The sequence below is a fragment of the Tinamus guttatus genome, unplaced genomic scaffold, assembly GCF_059628265.1.
Source record: "Tinamus guttatus ecotype Peru unplaced genomic scaffold, ASM5962826v1 Tinamus_guttatus_pri_ptg000460l, whole genome shotgun sequence".
NCBI lineage: Eukaryota > Metazoa > Chordata > Aves > Tinamiformes > Tinamidae > Tinamus > Tinamus guttatus.
Window position 1 is genome coordinate 43,982 of NW_028288994.1, and position 23,360 is coordinate 67,341.

Consider the following 23,360-nt stretch of genomic DNA (forward strand, 5'->3'; position numbering starts at 1 on the left):
CCGCGTCCCGGCCCCGCCCCCTTCCCGGTCCCCGCGGGCCCCACAAACTCCAGGCGGCCCCGTTGCAGCCCCCGCGTTTATTGCACCCGCGCGCGCGCGCCCGGGGCCCCGCGGGGCTACACCAGCTTCTTGGCCTCGAAGAAGCTCTTGAGGTGCCGCATCTGCCAGATGCCCGTGAGGATGAGGATGATGGTCTGCGCGATGGACCACCACAGCACCCGCTGGTTGGTGCTCTCGCTCGTCATGCGGAAACGCTCCTCGCGGTACTGCGGGCGCACGGGGGGGCTCAGCGGCCGCGCGGCCCGCGTGGGCCCCCCGCCGCCGCCGCCGCGTCCCCCGTGCCCTCACCCGCTGGTAGTTCTGCTCCTTCTGGATCTGCTCCACCTGGTCGAGGAGCTGGCGCGCGCGGAGCTGCAGCTCCGTCAGCTTGTCCTTGGCGGCGATCTCGGGGTAGTTGTTGGTGTGTTCGCCCACCTGGATGTCCAGGTGCACCCGCTGCGCGGAGAGGGGGGCCATGAGCGGGCGCCGCCGGCCCCCGCCGCCGCCGCCGTCCCCCGCGCGCTCACCAGCTTGCCGCCCGCGAAGAGCGCCATGCGCGTGGAGTTGGAGTGCAGGCAGATCTGGTGCTCGCCCGGCGTGTGCGACGTGAAGGTGAAGCGGCCCTCGGAGCCGTACTGCCGCGACAGGATCACCTGCGGGACGGGACGAGAGAGAGCAGCTTGTGGAGAGCAGCTCTGCAGAGAAAGACCTGGGTGTCATGGTGGATGACAAGTTGACCATGAGGCAGCAGTTGCCCTTGTGGCCAAGAAGGCCAATGGGATCCTGGGCTGCATTAAGAAGAGCGTCTCCAGCAGGTCGAGGGAGGGGATCCTGCCCCTCTACTCAGCCCTAGTGAGGCCGCATCTGGAGTATTGTGTCCAGTTCTGGAGTATTGTGTCCAGTTCTGGAGTATTGTGTCCAGTTCTGGGCCCCACAGGACAAGAGGGATGTGGAGCTGCTGGAGAGAGTCCAGCGCAGGGCTACGAGGATGATCAGGGGCCTGGAACATCTGCCCTGTGAGGAGAGGCTGAGGGAGCTGGGCCTGTTCAGCTGGAGAAGAGAAGGCTGAGAGGGGATCTAATCAGTGTATATAAGTACCTCAAGGGAGGGAGTGCAGAGGACGGGGATGGTCTCTTTTCAGTGGTGGCCACTGATAGGACTAGAGGAAATGGCCACAAACTGAAGCACCAAAAGTTCCACAGGAACTTAAGGAAAAATCCCTTCCCAGTGAGGGTGCCAGAGCCCTGGAACAGGCTGCCCAGAGAGGTTGTGGAGTCTCCTTCTCTGGAGATCTTCAAACCCGCTTGGCCGCAGTCCTGTGCCACGTGCTCTGGGTGACCCTGCGTATGCAGGGGGGTTGGACTAGATGATCTCTAGAGGTCCCTTCCAACCCTAAGCATTCTATGATTCTATGATTCTATGACGGGACGGGACGGGCGCTCAGCGCCGCGCGGCGCCCCCGCCGCCCCCGCCCTGGCGCGGCGCTCACCTTGCCGTCGGGGTCCTTCACCTCCACGTGCATCCCCAGCCCCGGCGTGGAGGGCAGGAACGACTCCGACTGCTTGTCCCACAGCTGCGTCCGGTAGTTCCCTGCGGGCAGCGGCTCGGAGCGGGGCTGGATCCCCCGGGACCCCCCAGGGCCCGCCGGGGATGGGGGGCTCCCGATCATCCCCTCCCTGGTTCCCAGAGTCTCTTCCCTTATCCCGCAGCCCTCCTTCCCAAGGTCTCTTCCTTATTCCCCCTCCTTTTTCCCAGGATCTCTCCTCTTATCTCCCTCCCCGTTCCCACTGTCTTTCCCGTTATCTCTCTTCCCACTTCCCGACGTTTCTTCCCTTATTCCCCTCTCCATTTCCCAAGATCTCTCCCCTTTTCTCCCTCCCCGTTCTCAACGTCTTTCCGCTTATCCCCCCTCCCGGTCCCCGGGCTCTCTCCGCTTCCTCCCACCGCCCACCCCGGTTCTTGGTGTCGCTCCCTCCATCCCCTCCGGGTTCCGGGGGTCTCTCCGCTTATTCCTCCCCGTTTCCCAGGGTCTCTCCCCCTCAGTCCCCCGCGCCGGTGCCCAGTGCCGGTCCCCCTGTCCCGCGCACCGATGACCATGGTCTCGTCGGGGATCTCCTCGATGAAGCAGCGCTTCTCGGTCTCGCCGATGTGGAAGTAGAGCGCGCGGGCGCCCCAGGCCGCCAGCAGCACCGCGAGCGCGGCCGCGCGCAGCGCCCCGCCACCCGCCATGGCCCCGCCGCCCGCGCCGCCACCGCGCATGCGCCGCCCCGCGGGACGCCGCACTGCGCACGCGCGGGCCCCGCGGGACGCCGCACTACGCACGCGCGAGCCCAGACCCGCCGCACTACGCACGCGCCCTCCCCGAGGCGCCGCACTGCGCACGCGCCGCCGCCTGGCGGCCACTCACTGGCCCCCACGACGCACCTACGGGTGCCCGCGGCGGCCGCACGGCGCCGCGCGGAGCGGCCCCCGCATGCGCACTGCGTGGCGCCGCGGGGAGGGCGCCGCGCCTGTAAGGCGGAGGTTGGAAGTTCGAATCCCCCGCGGGGAAGCTCCGCGCAGCCCCGACGGCTCCGGCCGTATTGGAGCCAGCTCGTGGCCCGGAGTGACAGTGGGGGACAGAGCCAGGCCCCGTCATCCCCCTCCATTCCTCGGGTATCCGTCCCTCTTGCCCTGCCCTCCGCACGTGGCCCGGTGTGGCAACCCGCCACGTCCTTCCTTCCTTCCTCCCTGTCACCCGCGGGGCCCACGCAGACGGCAGCGGCGGCGCCCGGGCACCGCGGCCATGGGTGGGTGCCGGGAAGGGGCCGCCGCAAGCGGGAAATTGCACCCGGGGGGGGGGCTGTCCCCATCCCCTCCCGGCAGCCTCCGGCCACCACGGGAACCTTATAAAGGAGGCGGGTGACAAGGGGGGGACATGGCGGGCAAGCCCGGGGCGCCATGACGGGTCCACCCCCTCCTTGCGCCACCCTCTTCGTCCTCACCCTCCTCTTCCTCCATGCAGAGGCCGAAGGCTTCGCTGCCCTGCAGACCAAGGTCTTTAAGTATCGGTAAGGAGCGACCCTGGGCGGGTGTCAGATGGGGGGTGACGGGCACCGCGGGCGCTTTTATGTGTCCCCCCTTGGCAGGATCTGGGACATGGACCAGAAGCTGCTCTACCTGCGCAATGACCAGCTGGTGGCCGGGCACCTGCAAGGTGCCAACGCGGCCCTGGAAGGTGAGAGGCGTGTGGCGCGGGGTGGCAGGGCCGTCACGATGTCCCTGGTGTCACCGTGCCCCTCTGCTGCACAGAGAAGGTTTTCTGGGTGCCCAACCGCTCCTTCGCCCAAGCGCGGCTGCCCGTCATCCTGGGCATCCAGAACGGCACCCGCTGCCTGGCCAGCCCCGCCGCCCCCCGGCCCACGCTGCGGCTTGAGGTACCGCGGGGACAGGGACAGGGTGGAACTGCGAGGACGGGACATCGTGGGGACGGGACGCGTGGGACATATGGCATCCTGGGGACAGGACATCAGGAGGATGGGAGACATGGGACATGGGGAGTCAAGGAGATGGGACATCATGGGGATGGCATGTGTGGGGTATGGGACATTGTGAGGATGGGACCTAATGGGGACAGGACACATGAGACCTGGGGCATCACCAGCATGGGGCATCGTGGGGACAGGATCTCATTGGGACGGGACACATGGGACAAGGGGCATCACGATGAAAGGACATCATGAGGATGGGACAGGGACACACGGGGCGCAGGACGTTGTGGGGACAGGGCACCTGGGCATTGCTGGGATTGGGGACAGGGCATTGCAGAACTGGGGGACATGGAGCATCATGGTGATGGGACACCACGATGGGACCCATGGTGATGGGACATGTAGGTGCCATGGGCAGGGGACACATGAGCGTCACGGGGATGGGACAAGTGGGGACAGGGCACACGGGACAACCTCGGGGTAGGGGACACGGGCGCCTTGGGGACCAACTCCTTGCTGGGAGCGGCATCACGGGCACGGAGCAAGAGCACGAAGCACGGGGGTGGCGCGAGGTGCCCCGTGCCACCGCGCTGTCCCCACGCGCAGGACACGGACATCCGGGCGCTGCCCCGCGCCGGCGAGGCCTCGGCGCCCTTCACCTTCTTCCGCTCCTACAAGGACGGGATGTGGCGCTTCGAGTCGGCCGCCAACCCCGGCTGGTTCCTGTGCACGTCGGCGCGGGCCCACGAGCCGCTGGGGCTGGCGCAGGGCCCCGATGCCACCCGCGTCCTCGACTTCTACTTCCAGCTCTGCTGAGCCCCCGCCGGGCCAATAAAGCCGCCACGGGGACGCGTGGGCCCTTCCTCTCCTTCCCTCTTTCCGCCCGGGGCGGTGGCGTCAGCGCGGCGGGACGCCTGCTCTTGCGCCAGCCCCGTTGGGGACAGCCCCGGCGGGCGGGAGGTGACGCGGGCGGCGGGGCGGCCTCCTGCCGCTGTCCCGGCACGGCCCTGTTCCCGGATGCGGAGGCCGGCGTGTCCCGACGTGCCGCGGAGGGACGGGGACGCGCGTGGGAATGTGGGGCGCGGGGACGGCACGGGGAGGGGGTGACCGGGACACCATGAGGAGGGGGCACACGGGCACGATGGGGACACATGGGGACAGCGCACACTGGGGGCACAGAGACGTGGCATTAGGTGCCACCAGGATGGGGCACGTGGGCATGGGGACATCACAGGGAATGGGGCACGTGGGGCACAGGGTACAATGGGTGTCACTGGGATGGGGCGCAGGGACATCACAGGGACAGGGTACGTGGCTGTCATTGGGCACAGGGACGCCACGGGGGAGGCCCCGGTGTGAGCAGGTTCACGGGGCCGGCCCCGCTGTTTCCCAACGCTCCGGCCCTGCCCGCGCATCCTTCCGGCGCCACCAGCCGTCCCCTCCCTCCGCCCGGTCCCTATAAGAGGGCGCCCGGCCCGGCCCGCGCCGGGGCTGCAGGTGTTGCTGCCGGCCGCGGGGCAGGGAAGGGCGGGGGAGACCGTGAGCGTTCACTCTGAAGCCTACTGAGCGCAGGCAGGTTCCCGCGCCGCCCGCTTTCCCCACGCGCTGCCCCGTCTCGCGCGCAGGCTCGGCCATGTCACGGGCACTCGGAGAGCGGAGGTGAGTCCCAGGGGAGGGTGGCAGTGCCAGGGCCACCCCGCAGCGGCGCCCGGCCCCTTCTCATCCCTCCGCTTTCCCTTTCCCGCAGCTCCGCCGCGGGCCGGGCCGGGCCAGGGAGGCGCCAGGTAAGGTGGGGACGGGGCACCCCAGTGGGCACCGGGCACCCGGTTCTGTCCCCACCGCGGTGCTGGTGTCCCCCGCAGGCTGCCGGTGCGGCATGGAGGGACCCCGGGCGCTGGGGACGGGGCCAGCCCGACCCGCAGCCGTTGAGCAGCGCGGTGGCCGCGGGCCACCCCACGGCGTCCGTGCCGGACCCCGACATGGAGGCGCTCTTCAAGCTGTTCCTGGATGAAGGTAGCGTCCCCTGCGCACGTCCCCAAGGGTCCCTTGGGCCCTGTCCCCACGGGCCACGTCCCTGTGCCCAGACACGCGGTGTCCTGGCGCCCTGTGATGTCCACGTCCCCCTCCCTGCAATGGCCCTGTCACCGTGATGCCCACGTCCCTGTCCCCATGATGTCCATGTGCCCTGTGGTCATGTCCCCACGATGCCATCGCACCCTGCCCCATGTGTCCTGCCTCCACACTGCCCGTGTCCCCATGTCCTATGTCCCTGTCCCCAGGATGCCCATGTCCCCATCCCCAGGAAGCCCCTGTGATGTCCCCTTTCCCCAGGGTGTCCCCAAGAAGCCCTTGTGTCCTGTCCCCACACGTCCCGGTCCCCATGACCCCCCTGGGATGCCCATGTCCCTGTCCCCACGATGCCCATGTCCCCACCCCATGCTCCTGTCCCCATCCCCATCCCCATGAAGCCCCTGTGATGTCCCCTTTCCCCACGGTGTCCCCATGTCCTGTCCCCACACATCCCTGTCCCCACGATGCCCACGTCCTCACCCCATGCTCCTGTCCCCATCCCCATCCCCACGAAGCCCCTGTGATGTCCCCTTTCCTCAGGATGTCCCCAAGAAGCCCTTGTGTCCTGTCCCCACACATCCCGGTCCCCATGTCCCCCCCGGGATGCCCATGTCCCTGTCCCCACGATGCCCATGTCCTCACCCCATGCTCCTGTCCCCATCCCCATGAAGCCCCTGTGATGCCCCCTTTCCCCAGGGTGACCCCATGTCCTGTCCCCACACATCCCTGTCCCCACGATGCCCACGTCCTCACCCCGTGCTCCTGTCCCCATCCCCACGAAGCCCCTGTGATGTCCCCTTTCCCCAGGGTGTCCCTGTCCCCACACATCCCTGTCCCCACGACCCCGCGGGATGCCCAGCTCGTGTCCCCACCCCACGCTCACGTCCCCGTGCCCCGGCCGCGTGTCCCCGTAGCAGAAGGCTCCCCCGGCACCGAGGTGACGACGCTGTCACACCCCGCGCGGCAGCCCTACCACTACCGCGTGCGGGACACGGACCAGAAGGTGCTGTGCCTGGAGCAGGGGCGCCTGGTGGCCACCAACCTGCAGGGCGCCAACGCCGCCCAGGAAGGTGCGTGCGGGACCGGGGGGACCCCGGGTGTCCCCAAGGCCGCCCTGACGCCCGGCTCCGCGCAGAGTCCATCAGCGTGGTCCCCAACCGGCACCTGGAGCGGAGCCGCTACCCCCCTCATCGTGGGCATCCGCGGGGGCAGCCAGGCGCTGTCCTGTGGCACCGGGCCCCAGCCCCAGCTGCAGCTGGAGGTGAGTGTCCCACGGGCCACCCCGGCGCGGGGACATGCCCAGGTGGCACCCGGGAGGGAGCCCGAGGTGGCGGCTGGGAGGAAACCCCCAGGTGATGGTGCCCAAGGCGGGGGGCACCCCAAAGCGGGACAAGGTGCCCCATGGCCGGGGTGTCCCCGAAGTGGGGCACGCTGAGGCGGGGACGCCCATGGGGAAGGTGTTCGGGGGTGGAATGGCCCCAAGGTGGAGGGCGCCCAGGGCCGGGCACCCCAAGGTTGGGACACCCTGAGGTGGGGCAGCCCAAGGCGGTGACGTCCAGTGGGTGGAGGGAGCTCTGAAATGGGTCATCCCAGGGTGGAGGGCACCCCGACGTTGGGCAACCCAAGGTGGTGGCTTCCCAGTGTCCCAGTGGGCCCCCAAAACAGGGGAGCTGCCCCCATGGTGATGCCACTGTGAGCTGGGAGCACCCCAAGGGCCATGTCACCCAAGGCCACATCAAGGTGGTGTCACCCCCAAGGTCAGAGGCACTGAAGGTGTCGGCACCTCAAGGCCACATCACTCAAGGCCAATATCACCTCAAGTGGTGGCTCTCCAAGGACATGTCCCCCCAAGGCGGTGTCACCCAAGGCCAGCACCACCACAAGGCAGTGTCCCCCAAGGCCATGTCCCACCAAGCCATTGTCCCCCAAGGCCAGCACGACCCCAAGGCAGTGTCCCCCAAGGCCATGTCCCACCAAGCCAGTGTCCCCCAAGGCCAGCACCACCCCAGGAAGTGTCTCCCAAGGCCATGTCCCCCAAGGTGGTGTCACCCAAGGCCATGTCCCCCAAGGCCAGCACCACCCTCAGGCAGTGTCCCCAAGGCCATGTCCCACCAAGCCATTGTCCCCCAAGGCCAGCATGACCCCAAGGCAGTGTCCTCCAAGGCCATGTCCCACCACGCCAGTGTCCCCAAGGCCAGCATCACCCTCAGGCAGTGTCCCCCAAGGCCATGTCCCCCAGGGCGATGCCACCCGAGGCCAGCACCACCCCAAGGCAGTGTCCCCCAAGGCCATGTCCCCCCAAGGCGGTGTCACCTGAGGCCATGTCCCCCAGGGCGATGCCACCCGAGGCCAGCACCACCCCAAGGCAGTGTCCCCCAAGGCCATGTCCCCTGAGACAATGTCACCCAAGGCCAGCACCACCCCAGGCAGTGTCCTCCAAGGCCATGTCCCTCCAAGGCGGTGTCCCCCAAGGCCAGCATGACCCCAAGGCAGTGTCCCCCAAGGCCATGTCCCCCAAGGCCAGCACCACCCTCAGGCAGTGTCCCCAAGGCCATGTCCCCCAAGGTGGTGCCACCCAAGGCCATGTCCCCCAAGGCCAGCATCACCCTCAGGCAGTGTCCCCAAGGCCATGTCCCCTCAGGCAGTGTCCCCAAGGCCAGCACCACCCTAAGGCAGTGTCCCCCAAGGCCATGTCCCCCAAGGTGGTGCCACCCAAGGCCATGTCCCCCAAGGCCAGCAGCACCCTCAGGCAGTGTCCCCAAGATCATGTCCCCTCAGGCAGTGTCCCCCAAGGCCAGCATCACCCCAAGGCAGTGTCCCGCAAGGCCATGTCCCCTGAGACAATGTCACCCAAGGCCAGCACCACCCCAGGCAGTGTCCACCAAGGCCATGTCCCCTCAGGCAGTGTCCCCCAAGGCCATGTCCCCCAAGGCCAGCACCACCCTCAGGCAGTGTCCCCAAGGCCATGTCCCACCAAGCCATTGTCCCCCAAGGCCAGCACCACCCCAAGGCAGTGTCCCCAAGGCCATGTCCCCCAAGGCGATGCCACCCGAGGCCAGGCCCCCCCGTGGCGCTGTCACCGCCGCGCCGTGGCGCTGGCCGTGCCCGCGGTGACGGTGTCGCCGCCAGGCCGTGCCGCTGCTCGAGCTCTTCTCGCGGCCCGGCGGCACCGAGCACTTCACGTTCTACAAGAGCTTCAGCGGCTCCACGCACTCCTTCGAGGCGGCCGCGTTCCCGGGGCACTTCCTGAGCACGGCGCCGCAGCCCGGCCACGCGCTGGCCCTCACGGCGCAGCCCGGCCACGCCGGCGCCATCACCACCTTCTACCTGCAGCGCAAGTAGCCCCGGGCGCCGCGGGGAGCCCGGGGGCAATAAACGGCTCCGTGGCAGCAGCCGCCTCCGTGTGTGGTGTGGAGCGGGGGGGAGGCCCCCGTGGGGCAGGATGAGGCTCCGTGGGGCAGGATCAGGCCCCCTAGGGGCATCACCAGGCCCCATGGGGCAGGATCATGTCCCCGTGGGGCAGGATCACGTCCCCACGGGGAAGGATTGGACCCCGTGGGTCAGAATCGGGCCCCTGTGGGGCAGGATCATGTCCCCATAGGGCAGGATCGGGGCCCGGTGGGGCAGGATCAGGTCCCCATGGGGCAGCATTGGACCACGGGGTGGCAGAATCGGGCCCGTGTGGGGCAGCATCGAGCCCTGTGGATCAAGATCGGGCCCCGGGGGGCAGGATCGGGTCCCCATGGGGCAGGATCGGGGCCCTGTGGGGCAGGATCAGGTCCCCATGGGGCAGGATCGGGGCCTTGCGGGGCAGGATCGGGTCCCCATGGGGCAGGATCGGACCCCGGGGGGGCCTGCCGGGACACGAGGGGCGGGGTTTATGGGGAGGGGCGACCAGAGGGCGGGGCCTCTCCCACGTTAGGGGCGGAGCCTCGATGAGGGCGGGGCCTGTGCTTTTCCGCACGGCACCAGGAGGGGGCGTGGCCGGAGGTGGCCCCGCCCCGCGGCGCGCGCCGGGAGCGCCGGTAAGGGCGGGGGAGCGGGGGGGGAGCGGGGGGACGGGAGCCCGTTGGGGACATCCGAAGCCCGATGGGGACATCCCGAGCCCCTGGGGACCCGCGCGGGACCCCCGGAGCCTCCGTGTCCCCCACAGCGCGTGGGGACCCCGTGGCCCTGAGCGCCCCCCCCCCCCATAACCCTTGTGTCCCCCCCATAACCCTTGTGTCCCCTCCCATAACCCTTGTGTCCCCTCCCATAACCCTTGTGTCCCCGGTGGCCCTCGTACCCCCCCCGCCGTGGCCCTCGAAGGTGCCACATAAATGTTGTGGGCCCCGATGGCCCTCGCCCCAAGGACCTGGGTGTCCCCCATGGCCCTCAATGGGTCCCCAGAGCCCTTGAGGGGCCGCTGCTTGCCCTGCAATGTCCCCCATGTCCCCTGAGGTCCCCAATATCTCCTGAGGTTCCGCTCTAGCCCTCCAGGGTCCCCTGTGATGCTTGAGGGTCCCCTGTGGCTTTGGGGTCCTCTATAACCCTTGGGAGGCTCCAGGAGTCTTGAGATCCCCCCCCATAGCCCTTGAGGTCCCCCCCTCCATGTCCCTTTGGATTCCCCCTGGCCCTGGCAGGTCCCCCATGTCCCTTGGTGTCCCCCATATCCATGGAGGGTCCCCTCCATGAGCCTTGAGGCTCCCCCATGGTCCTTGGGGCTCCCTTATAACCCTTGAGGTCCTCCCCTCCTTGGCACTAGAGGCTCCTCCAAGGACTTTGGGGTCCTCCGTGGCCCTGGAGGGTCCCCCATGTCCCCTGGTGTCCCCCATGTGCCCTGGTGTCCCCCACGGCCCTTGTGGCTCCTCCATGCCCCTTGACCTCCCCCCATGGCCCTTGAGGGTCCCTTCAAACCCTTGTCCCCCCCCCAGCCCTGCTGGGTCCCCAAAACCCTCAAGGTCCCCCGAATCCCTGGAGATTCTCCATGGCCTTGACCCCCCCGCCCCGGCCCTTAAGGCGCTGGTGTAAATTTGGGGTGCTTCCCCACGCCGGTGCTACCAGGGCCTCAGTGCCCCCCCGCCCCACGTTGTCCCCGCGCTGTCCCCACGTTGTCCCCACATTGTCCCCACGCTGTCCCCGCTGTCCCCGCGCGGTCCCGGCGGCCGCGCGAGCCGGAGGGCGGCGCGCGGCGCGGCAGGAAGTGTGCGCGGCCGCCGGGACAGCGGGTAAGCGCGCGCGCCGCGGGCCAGGCCGCGGGGACAGGGCCACCCGTGTGTCCCCCGGTCTGTCCCACCCCCCCCCCCGCCTCACCCTGCCCCATGGCTGGGGACGGGGACGCAGGGACAAGTTTGGGGAGGCCCTGAGTGGTGGCGGAGGGGGAGGAAATGGCTGGTGGGGGGGGGGGCACAGGCACCGAGTGTCCCGCTGCAGGGACATGGGGGGGGGGGGGCACGTGGGGACATTTTGGGGAGGGGGTTGTCGCTGCCCCTGCCCTGGCCGCTGCGCATGGGACAACCCCCCCCCCCCCGGAAGAGGAGCACCCCATGCCCCCCCCCCGCCATGGGGCACCCCCCAGTTATCAGGGACCACCCTTGGGTGCGGGGGGGACCCCCCCCCCCAGCATCCCCCCTCCCCATTGGGCGGGAGGAGCCGCCTTTGGGTGCGGGACCCCCCCACCTTTGGGTGCGGGACCCCCCCGTGCTGCTGTGGGCCCCCCCAGGAGCAGAGCACCCCCCCCGTCACGCAGGACCCCCCCATAACCAGGGAGCCCCCACCCTTGGGTGCGGGACCCCCCCCCCCCTTTGGGCACCCCCTGGCAGCGGGCGGGGGGGGCACCCATGGGTGCACTGCCCCCCCCCCCCCGCCCTCCCCGCTGCTTCCTCCTCCTCTTCCTCGTGGCCCTGCTGAGTCAGGGGCGCATGGGCCGGGCTGGGGACGTTGGGGACACGGCGGAGCCACCGTTGGGGACATCCGAGCGCACAGGTAGCGGAGAGGGTGTCCGAGCCACCCCGGGCAGGCGGCAGCGTTGAGGAGGGGACACGGCAGGGACATCTGCGGGGACAGGGTAGTCATGGCTGGGGACACGACAGAGCCACCGCGGCGCCAGCGCTGGGGACACGGCTGGGGACACGATGGGGCCGCCGGGGACAGCGGGGCCGCCATGGCGCCCGCGGCGGCTCCTCCGAGGCTGCGGCGGCCCCGGCTGCGCCGCTTGCTCAAGGCCTGGGGTTTCCTCCTCCCATCCCCCCTTCCTGCGGAAGCCACCGCGCTGGGGACGTGGGGACATGGGGAGCGGGGACATGGGGACGTGGGGACATGGGGACGCGGGAACATGGGGACACTGGTACATGGGATGTGGAGACGTGGGATGCAGGGACATTTCCTCCCTCCTCCATCCCTTCCTCCTTCAATCCCTCCTTCCCTCCTCTCCCCACCCCATCTCCTGCCTGTCTGCCCATCTCCATCCTTCTTTCCGCCCTCTCTCCCATTTCATCCCTCTATCCTCTCTCCATCCACCCATTCCTTTCTCCATCCAGCCATCCCTCTCTCCACAAATCCAACCATCCTTCTCTTCACACATCTATCCTTATCTCCATCCATCCCTCCCTCCATCCATCCATCCCAGCATCCATCTCTCCCTCCATCCACCCATATGTCCTTCTCTCCACAAATCCAGCCATTCTTTTCTTCACATATCCATCCATCCATCCCTCCATCCCTGCATCCCTCCCTCCCTCCGTCCCTCCACCCATCCACCCATCCACCCACCCACCCATCCATCCATCCATCCATCCATCCCTCCCTCCATCCATCCCTCCATTCCTCCATCCATCCCTCCCTCCATCCATTCCTCTATCCCTCCACCCATCCCTCCACCCATCCCTCCATCCATCCCTCCATCCATCCATCCCTCCATCCATCCCTCCATCAATCCCTCCATTAATCCATCCCTCCATCCACCCATCTATCCCTCCATCCATCCATCCCTCCATTCCTCCATCCATCCCTCCCTCCATCCATCCCTCCATTCCTCCATCCCTCCCTCCATCCCTCAGTCCCTCCATCCATCCCTCCATCCACCCATCTATCCCTCCATCCATCCATCCATCCATCCATCCCTCCATCCATCCCTCCATCCATCTCTCCATCCACCCATCTATCCCTCCATCCATCCCTCCATCCATCCATCCCTCCTCCCTCCCTCCATCCCTCAGTCCCTCCATCCCTCCCTCCCCGTCCCGCATCCCGGAGCAGGGACCGGCCGCTTCCCGCGTGTTCCCCAGCCTGCCTTGACCCCGCTGTCCCCGCAGGGCACCGGTGGCCATGTGGCCGCCGGGTGGCCGCGCGGTGGCCGTGCTGCCGTAGGCGCCATGGAGCCGGCGGGCGCGCTGGAGCGGAGCCGCGCGGCGCAGGACGCCATCGTCTTCTCGGATGGCGCCGGCGGCTCCCGGGAAGCGGCCACGGAGGAGCCGGCCCGGGCCGGAGCGCCCGGAGCCACCGACGTCTTCTGGGCCAGCCTGGTGCAAGCCCAGATGTGCGTGTGGGACCTGCAGGGAGCCATCGAGGGGGACGCCGGGAGCGCAGCCACAGATGGGGCCTCTCGCACGGGAATGTGTCCATGGATGGGACCATTCCACATGGGAACGTGGCCATGGATAGGAGCATCTCGCACGGGAACGTGTCCATAGATGGGAGCATCTCACACGGGAACGTGTCCACGGATGGGACCATCTCACACGGGAACGTGTCCATGGATGGGAGCATCTCTCATGGGAACAGTCCACGGATGGGACCATCTCACACGGGAACGTGTCCATGGATGGGAGCATCTCACACGGGAACGTGTCCATGGATAGAAGCATCTCTCATGGGAATGTGTCCACGGATGTGAGCATCTCACACGGGAACATGTCCATGGATGGGAGCATCTTGCATGGGAACATGTCCATGGATAGGAGCATCTCTCATGGGAATGTGTCCACGGATGGGAGATCTTCCACGGGAACGTGTCCATGGATAGAGCATCTCACATGGGAACGTGTCCATAGATGGGAGCATCTTCCATGGGAACGAGTCCATGGATAGGAGCATCTCACATGGGAACGTGTCCATTGATGGGCGCATCTTCCACGGGAACGTGTCCATGGATAGGAGCATCTCGCATATGAACGTGTCCACGGACGGGAACATCTCACATGGGAACATGTCCATGGATAGGAGCATTTTGCACGGGAACGTGTCGACGGATGGGATCATCTCGCATGGGAACGTGTCCATGGATGGGAACACCTTGCACAGGAATGTGCCCACAGATGGGAACATCGTGCATGGGAACATGTCCATGGATGGTAGCACCTCGCATAGGAACTTCTCCATGGATAGGAGCGTCTCGCATGGGAACGTGCCCACGGATGGAAGCATCTCGCATGGAAATGTGTCCACAGGTGGGAACATCCGCATGGAAGCACAGCCGCGGTTGGAACATCCCGCAGGTTGGGAACATCCCGCGGGAGCGCGTGCCCGTGGCAAGGGAGCGTCGTGCACAACTCGGTGCCTATAGAGAGGAGCCTCTCGCACCCCCCGCTGGTGCCTATGGAAAGGAGCCTCTCACCCAGGCTCGTGCCTGCGGCTGGGAGCATCTCGGATGAGTTGGGGCCTATAGAAGGGAACATCTTCCACGAGCTGCTGTCTATAGAAAGGAGCCTCTCGTACAAGCTGGCGCCTATAGAAGGGAGCATCTTGCATGAGTCAGGACCTGTAGAAAGGAGCCTCTCGCACGACTTCGTTCCTATAGAAGGGACCAGCTCACACAAGCAGGTGCCTATAGAGAGGAGCCTCTTGGACGACTTCATTCCTATAGAAGGGACCAGCTCACACAAGCAGGTGCCTATAGAAAGGAACCTCTTGTACGACTTCATTCCTATAGAAGGGAGCAGCTCACATGAGCGGATGCCTATGGAAAGGAGCCTTTCGCATGAGCCAGTGCCTATAGAAGGGAGCATCTCACACGAGCTGGTGCCTATAGAAGGGAGCGTCTCACCTGAACTGGTGCCTATGGAAAGGAGCATCACACACGAGCCGGTGCCTATAGAAAGGAGCCTCTCACCTGAACTGGTGCCTATAGAGAGGAGCCTCTTGTACGACTTCATTCCTATAGAAGGGAGCAGCTCAAATGAGCGGATGCCTATGGAAAGGAGCATCTCACACGAGTCCGTGCCTATAGAAAGCAGCCTCTCACCTGAACTGGTGCCTATAGAAAGGAGCATCTCACATGAGCTGGTGCCTATAGAAGAGAGCCTCTCACCTGAACTGGTGCCTATGGAAAGGAGCATCTCGCACAGCTTCATTCCTATAGAAGGGAGCATCTCACACGAGCCGGTGCCTATAGAAAGGAGCCTCTCACCTGAACTGGTGCCTATAGAAAGGAGCCTCTCGCCCGAGCATGGGGACCAGGACTCTGCAGAGGAGGAGGAGGAGGATGAGGAGGAAGCCGAGGGCTCGTCCTCGCGGGAGGAGGAGGCCGAGGAGGATGATGCTGAGGAGGAAGAGCAGCGCTTCTACACCAACCCCCTGTTCCGGGTGCCCCTGTACCGGCCCCACGGCGCCGCCGCGGAGCTGCTCATCACGGAGCGGGACATCGCGGCCGCGCGCGCCATGGGGGACGGCCACCAGGTACGGGGGGGGTCCCCGGCCCTGCGCTTTGGGGTGGGGGCGGGGGGGTCTGTCACCCCCTGTGCCCACCCGCAACCTCTGTCGTGGCCAGGCCGGGGGGTCCGGGAGCGCCGGGGACGCCGCGGAGCGGGGTGAGTGCCGGGACCCCGGCCCCTTTGGGGGGGCTTTGGGGGTGATGCTGACCCCCCCCCCCGCTCCTTTTCCACCATTTTCTTCTCCCTTCAGGATCCCTCGGCCCCCCCCGGCCTGGCGGTCTCTGCCCCCCCGGATCTGCCCCCAGAACGGGGGGACTGGGGCCCCCCTAACCCCCCAGATTTGCCCCCAAAAGGGGGGAACCAGGACCCCCCCAGCCCCCCGGAACTGCCCCCAAAAGAGGGGAAGCGGGACCCCCCCAGCTCCCTGGATCTGCACCCACAAGGGGGGCACTGGGATCCCTCCAGCCCCCCAGATCTGCCCCCAAAAGGGGGGGACAGGGACCCCCCCAGCGCCCCAGATCTGCACCCACAAGGCGGGGACAGGGATCCCTCCAGCCCCCCAGATCTGCCCCCAAAAGAGGGGGACAGGGACCCCCCCAACCCCCCGGATCTGGGCCCAGGCTTTGGCTCCCAGCCCCCCCCCAGCCCCCTGCCCCCCCTAGATTTGCCTGTGGGGGGAGGGCACTGGGACCCCCCCAGCCCCTTGGATCGGCCCCCAGCCCCCCCCGCACTGCCCCCGGGAGGGGGGTCCCAGCCCTCCCTGCCCCCCCCGGATCTGCCCCCGGGAGGGGGGTCCCGAACCCCCCCCATCCCCTTGGACCTGCCCCCAGGGGAGGGTTCCCAGCCCCCTCCCAGCCCCCCAGATCTGGGCCTGGAGGGGGGGTCCCGGCCCCCCCCGCCCCCCTCGGACCTGCCCCCAGGAGGGGGGTCCCAGGTCCCCCCCCGCAGCCCCCCCGCACCCCCCGCCCCGGGCCTGGGGCTGCCGCCGCGGGGGCCGGGGGGGCGCCGGGGGGGCCCGGGGGGGCCGGGGGGGCCGGGGGGGCGCTGTGCCTGGCTGCAGGGGGGGGCAGCGCCCGCCCCCCCGCGGCCCGCGGCCACCGCCGTGTCACCACCGTCACCGCGGCCACTGTCACCGTCACCGCTGCTGCCGCCGTCGCCGTCACTGCTGTCGCCGTCGCCGTCACCGTCACTGCTGTCACCGTCACCACCGTCACCGTCCCCGCCGAGCCGCCCCACGGAGGAGGACGCGGGTGACGGGGCCCCCCCCGAGCCTCCCGGTGCCGCGCAGGGGTGAGGGCGCCGGGTCCCCCCTGCTCTGCTCCCAGACCCGCTCCCTGTGTCCAATCCCTGTCATGTCATGTCCCAGTCATCCCAGTCATGTCCCCAAGCACCCCTGTCTGTCCCCCAGCCCCTCTCTGTCCCCTCCCAGTGCCACCCGTGTGTTCCCCCCCCCCATCTATCCCCCCTTTTCCCCCCACATCCCCCCTAAATCCCCCCAGCCCCATCCTGGAGCCCTGCCCACTTCCCAGGGCAGATCAAGGGACTTCCCACCTCGTGTCCCCCCAGGCGGCCAGGGGACCCCCCCGGGCAGCCCTTGGTGGCCGTTGGTGGCTGTGGTGGCCGGGCCGACGCGCAGCGCTTGGCCGCCCGCCTCTTCCACCTGGACGGCTTCAAGCGCTCCCAGGTGGCCGCTTTCCTCCGGAAAAAGTAAGGATTCGGGAAGGGGGGGGGGCTTTCGGCAGGGCCCCCGGCCCCGCTGAGCCCGCTCCACTGTCCCCATGTCCCCAGCAATGACTTCAGCGCCATGGTGGCCCACGAGTACCTGGCCCTGTTCCAGTTCGGCGGCCAGGCGCTGGACCGGGCGCTCAGGTGCCGGGGCTGCGGGATTGGGCTGGGAAGGGGATCGGGGTCTTTGGGATCTGTCATGAGGATGATCTGGGGACTTGGGGGGTCTCTTGGGGCCCGGCGGGGACAAACAGGGTCTTTGGGGTCTGGGGTGGGGGGTAAACAAGGGGGTTCTCAGGGACATGGGGCCCGCTGGGGTCCAGGGGACAAGACTGGTGGCCTTTGGGATCCAGCAGGGAGAGATTTGGGGTCTGTTGGGGCAGATTTGGAGCCCAGCAGAGTGTGCAGGAGCCCAGGGGGGCACAACTGGGGGTCTACAGGGACCCAGGGGACCCGCGGTGACAGTGTCGCGTCCCCCCGCACGTCGCAGGTCCTTCCTGGGGGCCTTGGTGCTGACGGGCGAGACGCAGGAGCGCGAGCGCATCCTGGGCCACTTCTCGCGCCGCTACCACTGCTGCAACCCTGATGCCTTCCCCTCGCCCGGTGAGACACGGTCCCCAAACGCCCCCACCCCCCCTGTCCCCAACGCGACGGGCGGGAGGAGCGCGGGGACACCCCGCGGTGACCGTCCCCGCGTGCCGCCCGCGCAGACGCCGTGCACTCGCTGACGTGCGCCATCATGTTGCTGAACACCGACCTGCACGGGCAGGTGAGGAGGGGAGCGGGAGGGCAGGGGCCGGGGGACGGCGGGGGGACCCACGTGTCCCAGGGGACGGCGGGGGGACCCACGTGTCCCCTGCTCCCCGCAGAACATCGGCCGGGCCATGACGAGCGCCGAGTTCGTGGCCAACCTCAACGGCATGATGGACGGGCAGAACTTCCCCAAGGAGCAGCTCAAGGTAGGGGACGGGGACGGCGCGTCGTGCCCACGCGGGTGTCCCCACCTCGGGGATGTCCCCGCACGGCTCCCCGTGACCCTCCGTGCTGTCCCCCAGGCTCTCTACAGCTCCATCCGCAACGAGAAGCTCCAGTGGGCAGCGTGAGTCCCCCCGTCCCCGAGTTCCCCTTGGTGTGACACGCCGTGACGCCCCGTGTCACCGCAGGGACGACAGTGACGATGAGGAGGACGGGGACAGCCGGCCGCAGCACGGGGCGCCCGACCGCAAGAAGAGCAACCCCTTCGTGGAGCTGCCGCGCGCCGCCGACGCCACCACGTACCGGCAGGGCCTGCTGGCCCGCAAGGTCCACGCCGAGGCCGACGGCAAGAAAAGTGGGTGCCACGTCCCGGCGGGGGACACCCCACCGTGGGGACCGTGGGTGGTCACCTCCGTCCTCCTCCTGCAGCGCCGTGGGGCAAGAGAGGCTGGAAGACCTTCCACACCGTGCTCAAGGGCACCGTGCTCTACTTCCTCAAGGTAGGTGCCTGCGGCGTGGGGCGCCGCGGTGACGTTGCAGATCCGCGGCGTCACCCCCTCCCGCGTCACGGCGCAGGACGAGAGCCGCCTGGACACGGAGGAGCCGCTGGGCGTCCACCACGCGCTGGCCGAGCGCGCCAGCAAGTACACGAAGCGGCCCCACGTGTTCCGCCTGCAGACGGCCGACTGGCGCGTCTTCCTCTTCCAGGCGCCGTGAGTGCCCGCGCGCTCCTCGCGCCGCGGCGGCCGCGGCGGCCCCGGCGTCACGGCGCTTCCTCCCGCAGGAGCGCCGAGGAGATGTCCTCCTGGATCTCCCGCATCAACCTGGTGGCCGCGCTCTTCTCCGCGCCGCCCTTCCCAGCCGCCGTCAGCTCCCAGCGCCGCTTCATCCGGCCCATCCTGCCCGCGGCGCCCAGCCGCAGCGCCCCGGTGAGCCCGGCCGGGCGCTGGGGACGGTTCTGTGATGATGATGGTGGTGACGGTGATGATGGTGCCACCAATGGTGATGGAGGGAGAGGGGCGATGGTGGCGGGGCTAGTGACAATGATGGTTTTTGGTGAGGATGCTGGTGCCACCAATGGTGCTAGTGGTGACAACAGTGCTGGAGGGAGGGGGGCGATGATGATGGTGGCAGGTTCATCCAGCCCATCCTGCCCGCGGTGCCCAACCTCATCGCCCTGGTGAGCCCTGCGGGAGGAGGACCAGGGGTTGGGGTAGAGATGGTGCTGGAGGAGGTGATGGTGGTGGTGGCAGCCAGGTCCTCCCGGAGGAGGAAGGAGGGTGGTGGTGGAGATGGCGGTGACAACGGTGCCGGCAGTGACAACGGTGCCGGTGGCGGCCCTGCCTTGCTGAGCTCGTCCCGCAGGAGGAGCAGCACCGCTCGCACGAGGCCTGGATGGACCAGCTGGCGGCCGAGCTCTTCGAGCACCAGCGCAACCTCCCCGACAAGCGGGGCCGCGCGCGCGACCTGGACGAGCACCGCGCCAAGAGGGACTACCTGCTCTACGAGGTGAGCGCGGGCGGGCGGACGGCGCGGCGCCCGCGGCGCCGTCCCCGCTCCGAGCGCGGCCCCGTCCCGCAGAGGCGGCGCTACGAGACCTACGCGCGGCTGCTGGAGTCGTGGATCGGCGCCGGCGCCGCGGACCTGGCGGGCTGGGAGGCGCGGGCGGGCGCCGCGGCCGCCCCGCCGGAGCCGCCCGGCCTCACCAAGGCCCATTCGAGCCCCTCGCTGGCGGCCGAGCCCCCCGGCGCTGCCGCCGCCGGCGCCCGCGTCAAGCGCAACGTGTCGGAGCGCCGCACCGTGCGCAGGATCGTCCCCCGGCGCAACAAGAACCTGCTCTGAGCCGGGGGCGCCTCCGCACCCCCTCCCCACGGTACGAGGTGGCCCCTGGGGCCCCTATTGAGCCGAGCAGGGGGGGATTTAATGGGGTCCCCCCCTATAATTAAGGGCATCAACTCAGGGAGACCCCCCCGCCGCCTGCCTTGGCCTGGGGGCAGGACACGGCGGGGGGATCGCGGTACCCCCGGCCGCACTTTGCTGCCCCCCCCTGCTGTGCAATAAGAGTAGAAGCGCTGGCCCTGCACCTGCCTGGGGGGCCCAGGCGTCCGGCTGCCCCTCACCCCCCCCAGCCGCCGTTGCAGTATTCGCTTGAAACGGGACTAAAGCAGCGACGCGACAAGCTGCGAGAGCCGAGAAAGCCTTAAAACCTCCCCCCTGCCCCAGCCTTTATTTTCTTTGAATAGATCCTCATGCAAAATAAGAATAATAATAATATAATTCAGTGTTAGCCTTTATACTGTTTATTTGGGCCCAAAACCACCCTGTAAGAAGGGGAAATTGAGAAAAATAGCCTTTTTTTGCCTGCATCTGACCAGAGATGCAGGAGGAAGGTTGAACCTCAGTTGGTCCCACTAATTCCTGATTTCCCCCAAAATAGTGTTATCGGGTGCGATAAGTCACCGTCTTGAGGGGCACCATGAGGTCTAGGTGCTCGTCCCGGCCACCAGCGTGGAGCACCCATCCGAGCATCCCTCCGGTGTCCCCGGAGCAGGACGGGAGCTGCCAGGGCGGCCGGAGGTGGCGCCGGGTGTCACCGGGGTCGGCAGGACGTCCCGGCAGCCGTAGAGCCGGTTGACGCGGGCGGCGTCGGAGGCGCTGAGTCCCCGGCGCTGGCCCAGGGTGGCTGCTGGGGACCGCAGGGGGGTGATGGTGGGCGCCCCGCTCCGGCTGAACGCGTATCTGGAGGGGGGAGAGGGGGCTCAAAGCCGTCACCGTCTTGGGGACAAGGAGGGGACGTCGCCGCCGCGGCGCCGGCCTCACCTGCTGTAGTGCAGCACCGAGGAGTAGTCGTAGCCCACAAGCATGTTGGGCGTCCGGGACTTCATGAAGTTGCCTTCGAAGCCTGCCAAGAAGGAGCCAGAAGATGCCCCCGAAGTCCGGCCGATGGCCGCGGGTGGCCATGGGGCGCGGGCGGCAGCTCACCGGGCAGGATGTGGTCCCAGGCGATGGCCACGTAGGCGTCGCGGTCGGCGCGGCTGTGCTCGTGCCAGAAGCCGGCCACGTGCATGAGCTCGTGCAGGGCCACCCCCTTGCCGCGGCGCAGGCAGGCGGGCGCCAGGGACAGCGGCTGCATCCCGCCCACGCGGCCCACGCTCGAGAAGCACCTGCACGGGGGACATCGCGGCTCCACGCGCCGCCCGCGCGGAGCCGCCGGGCCGGAGGCGCCCGCGGCCATCGGGGATGGTGGGAACCAGCTCCCGTCACCCATGGATACGTGCCCGGCTTCACTGAGGGCGCATTGCCGCGCACACGTGTCCCCATCGCCCGTGGACACGTGTCCCCATCGCCCGTGGACACGTGTCCCCATCGCCCGTGGACACACACGCTCATTTACTGCTGCTGCCACGGGCCATTGCTGCCCACTCTGTTGTCGATGTGCGAGTCTTCCCATCACCCACGGGTGCGTGGCCATCATCATTATCATCTAGGGGGACACCCCCATGGGCTTGGGGACACATGTCCCCATCACCCATGGGTCTGTAGGAAAGGGACACGTCCCCGTCACCATGGGGGTTCATCACCCAGCACAGGGGGGCCCTGGTCTCCCCACTGCAGCCTTCCTCCCCGCTCCCCTTCACCCTCGCTGGGGGAAGCGGCCGCGCTCACCCAGACATCGGAGCGATGGAGACAAAGTCCCTCTGGTAGGAGTGGGGGACGAACCGGACACACGTGAGCCTTGCGAAGTCACCGAACGCTTCCCGGAGGACCTTCACGCTGGCGTCGTCTGCGGGAGAAGAGCCGGCGGCTCCGCGCGCGCCCGCGACGCGTCCCCGCGGGCGCCGCGCGGGCTGCACCTACCGTAGCGCTCCGAGAGCTCGTAGGGGATCTGCACGAGGCCGCGGCGCTTCGGCCACTTGGGGCTGGCGGCCGCGAAGGCTCTGGCCGGATCCTGGTTGGATCCGGAGGTTGGGGCAGGTCCTGGTGCTAAATCCATCCCCGGCCAGGACACGCTTCCCAGGCTGGGGCTCAGGGACACAGTGTCACCCGGCAGCGGTTTTGGCATCTCTAGCACTGCCTCCATAAGCAGCAACCCTCCACCAAACCCTTCTATTATTATTTATATATACATATATAAAGGTTTATTTTTAATTTTTAAGGGCTTAGTAAAGAACAGGGCAGCCCCAGCCCTGCGGTGTCCCTGTGGTCCCCACTCACCGCCCGGACGATGTCCCCTTCGAGGAGGAAGCTGCTGTTGGGGGCTTCAAGCACTGGGAAGGCAGAGAGGGGGCGACTGAGAACGGGGCAACTCAGCTCAGCTCCCGCTTCCCCGAGAGACACCAGGGCCGGGGACGGGGCCACCTCGAGCCCTGCGTGTCCCCAGACCCGAGCCCCTCACCTCTATTGATGCTGAGGATGTCATCGCCACCGCCTCGGGGGCTGCCTGTGCCACCGGGGCCACCTGCAAGAGGGCCAGAGCCTGAGCCGGGCAGCCAAAACAAGGCACAAAACTGAAGAAAATCCATCACGGGACCCCAAAATCCTCCCCAACTTGGGGGAGTTTTGCCCTCACCTTCCAGCAGCCAAAACCCACCACTAAGGAGCAACCAAATTCCCCAGGCTGGAGCCATTGCCAGCACCAAAACCCTAACTGCCCCCTGCCCACCCCCATCTGGGCTAGTTATAGCCCTTTCGTTATCCCTAATTAATTAGGGGCAGGTGGGACCTGGGGCTGCTCGGCCAGAGGGTAACGAGGGGCCCCGGGAGGCTGCTCTGTGCTGGTCTCGTCCCCACGAAACCCCCCTGCAAGCTGGAACAGGGGCAGCTCGTTGATTATCAGGATAAAATCATTAATGAGCCAGGAACGGGATTGCTCGTTATCGGTGTTGGTGACGGGCAGGAAGCAGCTGATTTCCAGGTGGGGATTTAAGGGAAGGGCTTTCCATGGGCTGGTTTTCCACCGTGCCGGAGGCCGCGTCTCCAGCTCCTTCCCGGGAAAGCACAACAGGCGCCGGCCGGGTGTCTGCCTGTTGCTACGGCAGATCCTTTATTGGTATTGTTGCCAGTTGTACAGATTCCTCCGCTCCCCGTGCTGCTGTCGCCCCCATCAAGAGCTCCCAGGGATCCCGCACGGATTTGCCGAGCGCTTGGCCCCCATTGATCCCAGCTCTCCGGAAAATCCCACCCCTCGGAGCCGAAACGAGGGCTTAAACCCGCCCCACAAGCCGTCTTCGCTGCTGTTATCCCAAATCCCCCCCGTTCTGCTCCAAGGCGGGATAAGGGAGCAGCAGGATCCCGCCGGGCACCGCGGCTGTCCCCGGAACAAGGCACTTGGGCGGCCGAGCGGCAGCCCCAGGGCTGCTCCGGCGGCAGCGCGGCGATTTTGGAGCGCGGAGAGGCGGGAAAGAGCGCGGACGCGGCCGGGCTGTCCAGGATTGCCGGAGCAGGGAGCGGG

General features: G+C 67.7%; 4 protein-coding genes and 1 pseudogene across 4 annotated transcripts; 3 read left to right on the plus strand and 2 right to left on the minus strand.

Annotated features, from left to right (window-relative positions):
- Positions 1 to 111: 111 nt before the first annotated feature.
- On the minus strand, positions 112 to 2,298 carry LOC148593057 (transmembrane emp24 domain-containing protein 4). The gene is made up of 5 exons (XM_088532584.1): positions 2,127 to 2,298; positions 1,529 to 1,629; positions 567 to 692; positions 349 to 495; positions 112 to 266 (listed from the first exon to the last, which is right to left on the minus strand). Exons 1-5 carry the CDS (start codon positions 2,296 to 2,298, stop codon positions 117 to 119), a joined length of 696 nt encoding a protein of 231 aa, XP_088388710.1. The 3' UTR covers positions 112 to 116.
- Positions 2,299 to 3,172: 874 nt separating this feature from the next.
- On the plus strand, positions 3,173 to 4,329 carry LOC148593058 (interleukin-36 receptor antagonist protein-like). Its single transcript, XM_088532585.1, has 3 exons — positions 3,173 to 3,256; positions 3,331 to 3,455; positions 4,116 to 4,329. Exons 1-3 carry the CDS (start codon positions 3,178 to 3,180, stop codon positions 4,323 to 4,325), a joined length of 414 nt encoding a protein of 137 aa, XP_088388711.1. The 5' UTR covers positions 3,173 to 3,177; the 3' UTR covers positions 4,326 to 4,329.
- Positions 4,330 to 5,142: 813 nt separating this feature from the next.
- On the plus strand, positions 5,143 to 8,921 carry LOC148593059 (interleukin-1 receptor antagonist protein-like; annotated as a pseudogene).
- Positions 8,922 to 12,931: 4,010 nt separating this feature from the next.
- On the plus strand, positions 12,932 to 19,756 carry LOC148593060 (uncharacterized). The gene is given in 16 exon segments (XM_088532568.1): positions 12,932 to 13,095; positions 14,054 to 14,601; positions 14,701 to 15,233; positions 15,789 to 16,262; positions 16,800 to 16,915; positions 16,997 to 17,077; positions 17,424 to 17,536; positions 17,644 to 17,702; positions 17,803 to 17,892; positions 17,989 to 18,032; positions 18,097 to 18,263; positions 18,338 to 18,462; positions 18,464 to 18,621; positions 18,693 to 18,837; positions 19,274 to 19,417; positions 19,490 to 19,756. Coding segments are annotated over 16 exon segments (3,222 nt in total). The 3' UTR covers positions 19,751 to 19,756.
- Positions 19,757 to 20,391: 635 nt separating this feature from the next.
- Positions 20,392 to 22,536, minus strand: ASTL (astacin like metalloendopeptidase). Its single transcript, XM_088532569.1, has 8 exons — positions 22,479 to 22,536; positions 22,305 to 22,367; positions 22,124 to 22,176; positions 21,767 to 21,857; positions 21,575 to 21,692; positions 20,891 to 21,072; positions 20,729 to 20,810; positions 20,392 to 20,647 (listed from the first exon to the last, which is right to left on the minus strand). The coding sequence occupies exons 1-8, from the start codon at positions 22,534 to 22,536 to the stop codon at positions 20,392 to 20,394; spliced, it is 903 nt and encodes a 300-aa protein (XP_088388695.1).
- Between the last annotated feature and the right edge of the window lie 824 nt (positions 22,537 to 23,360).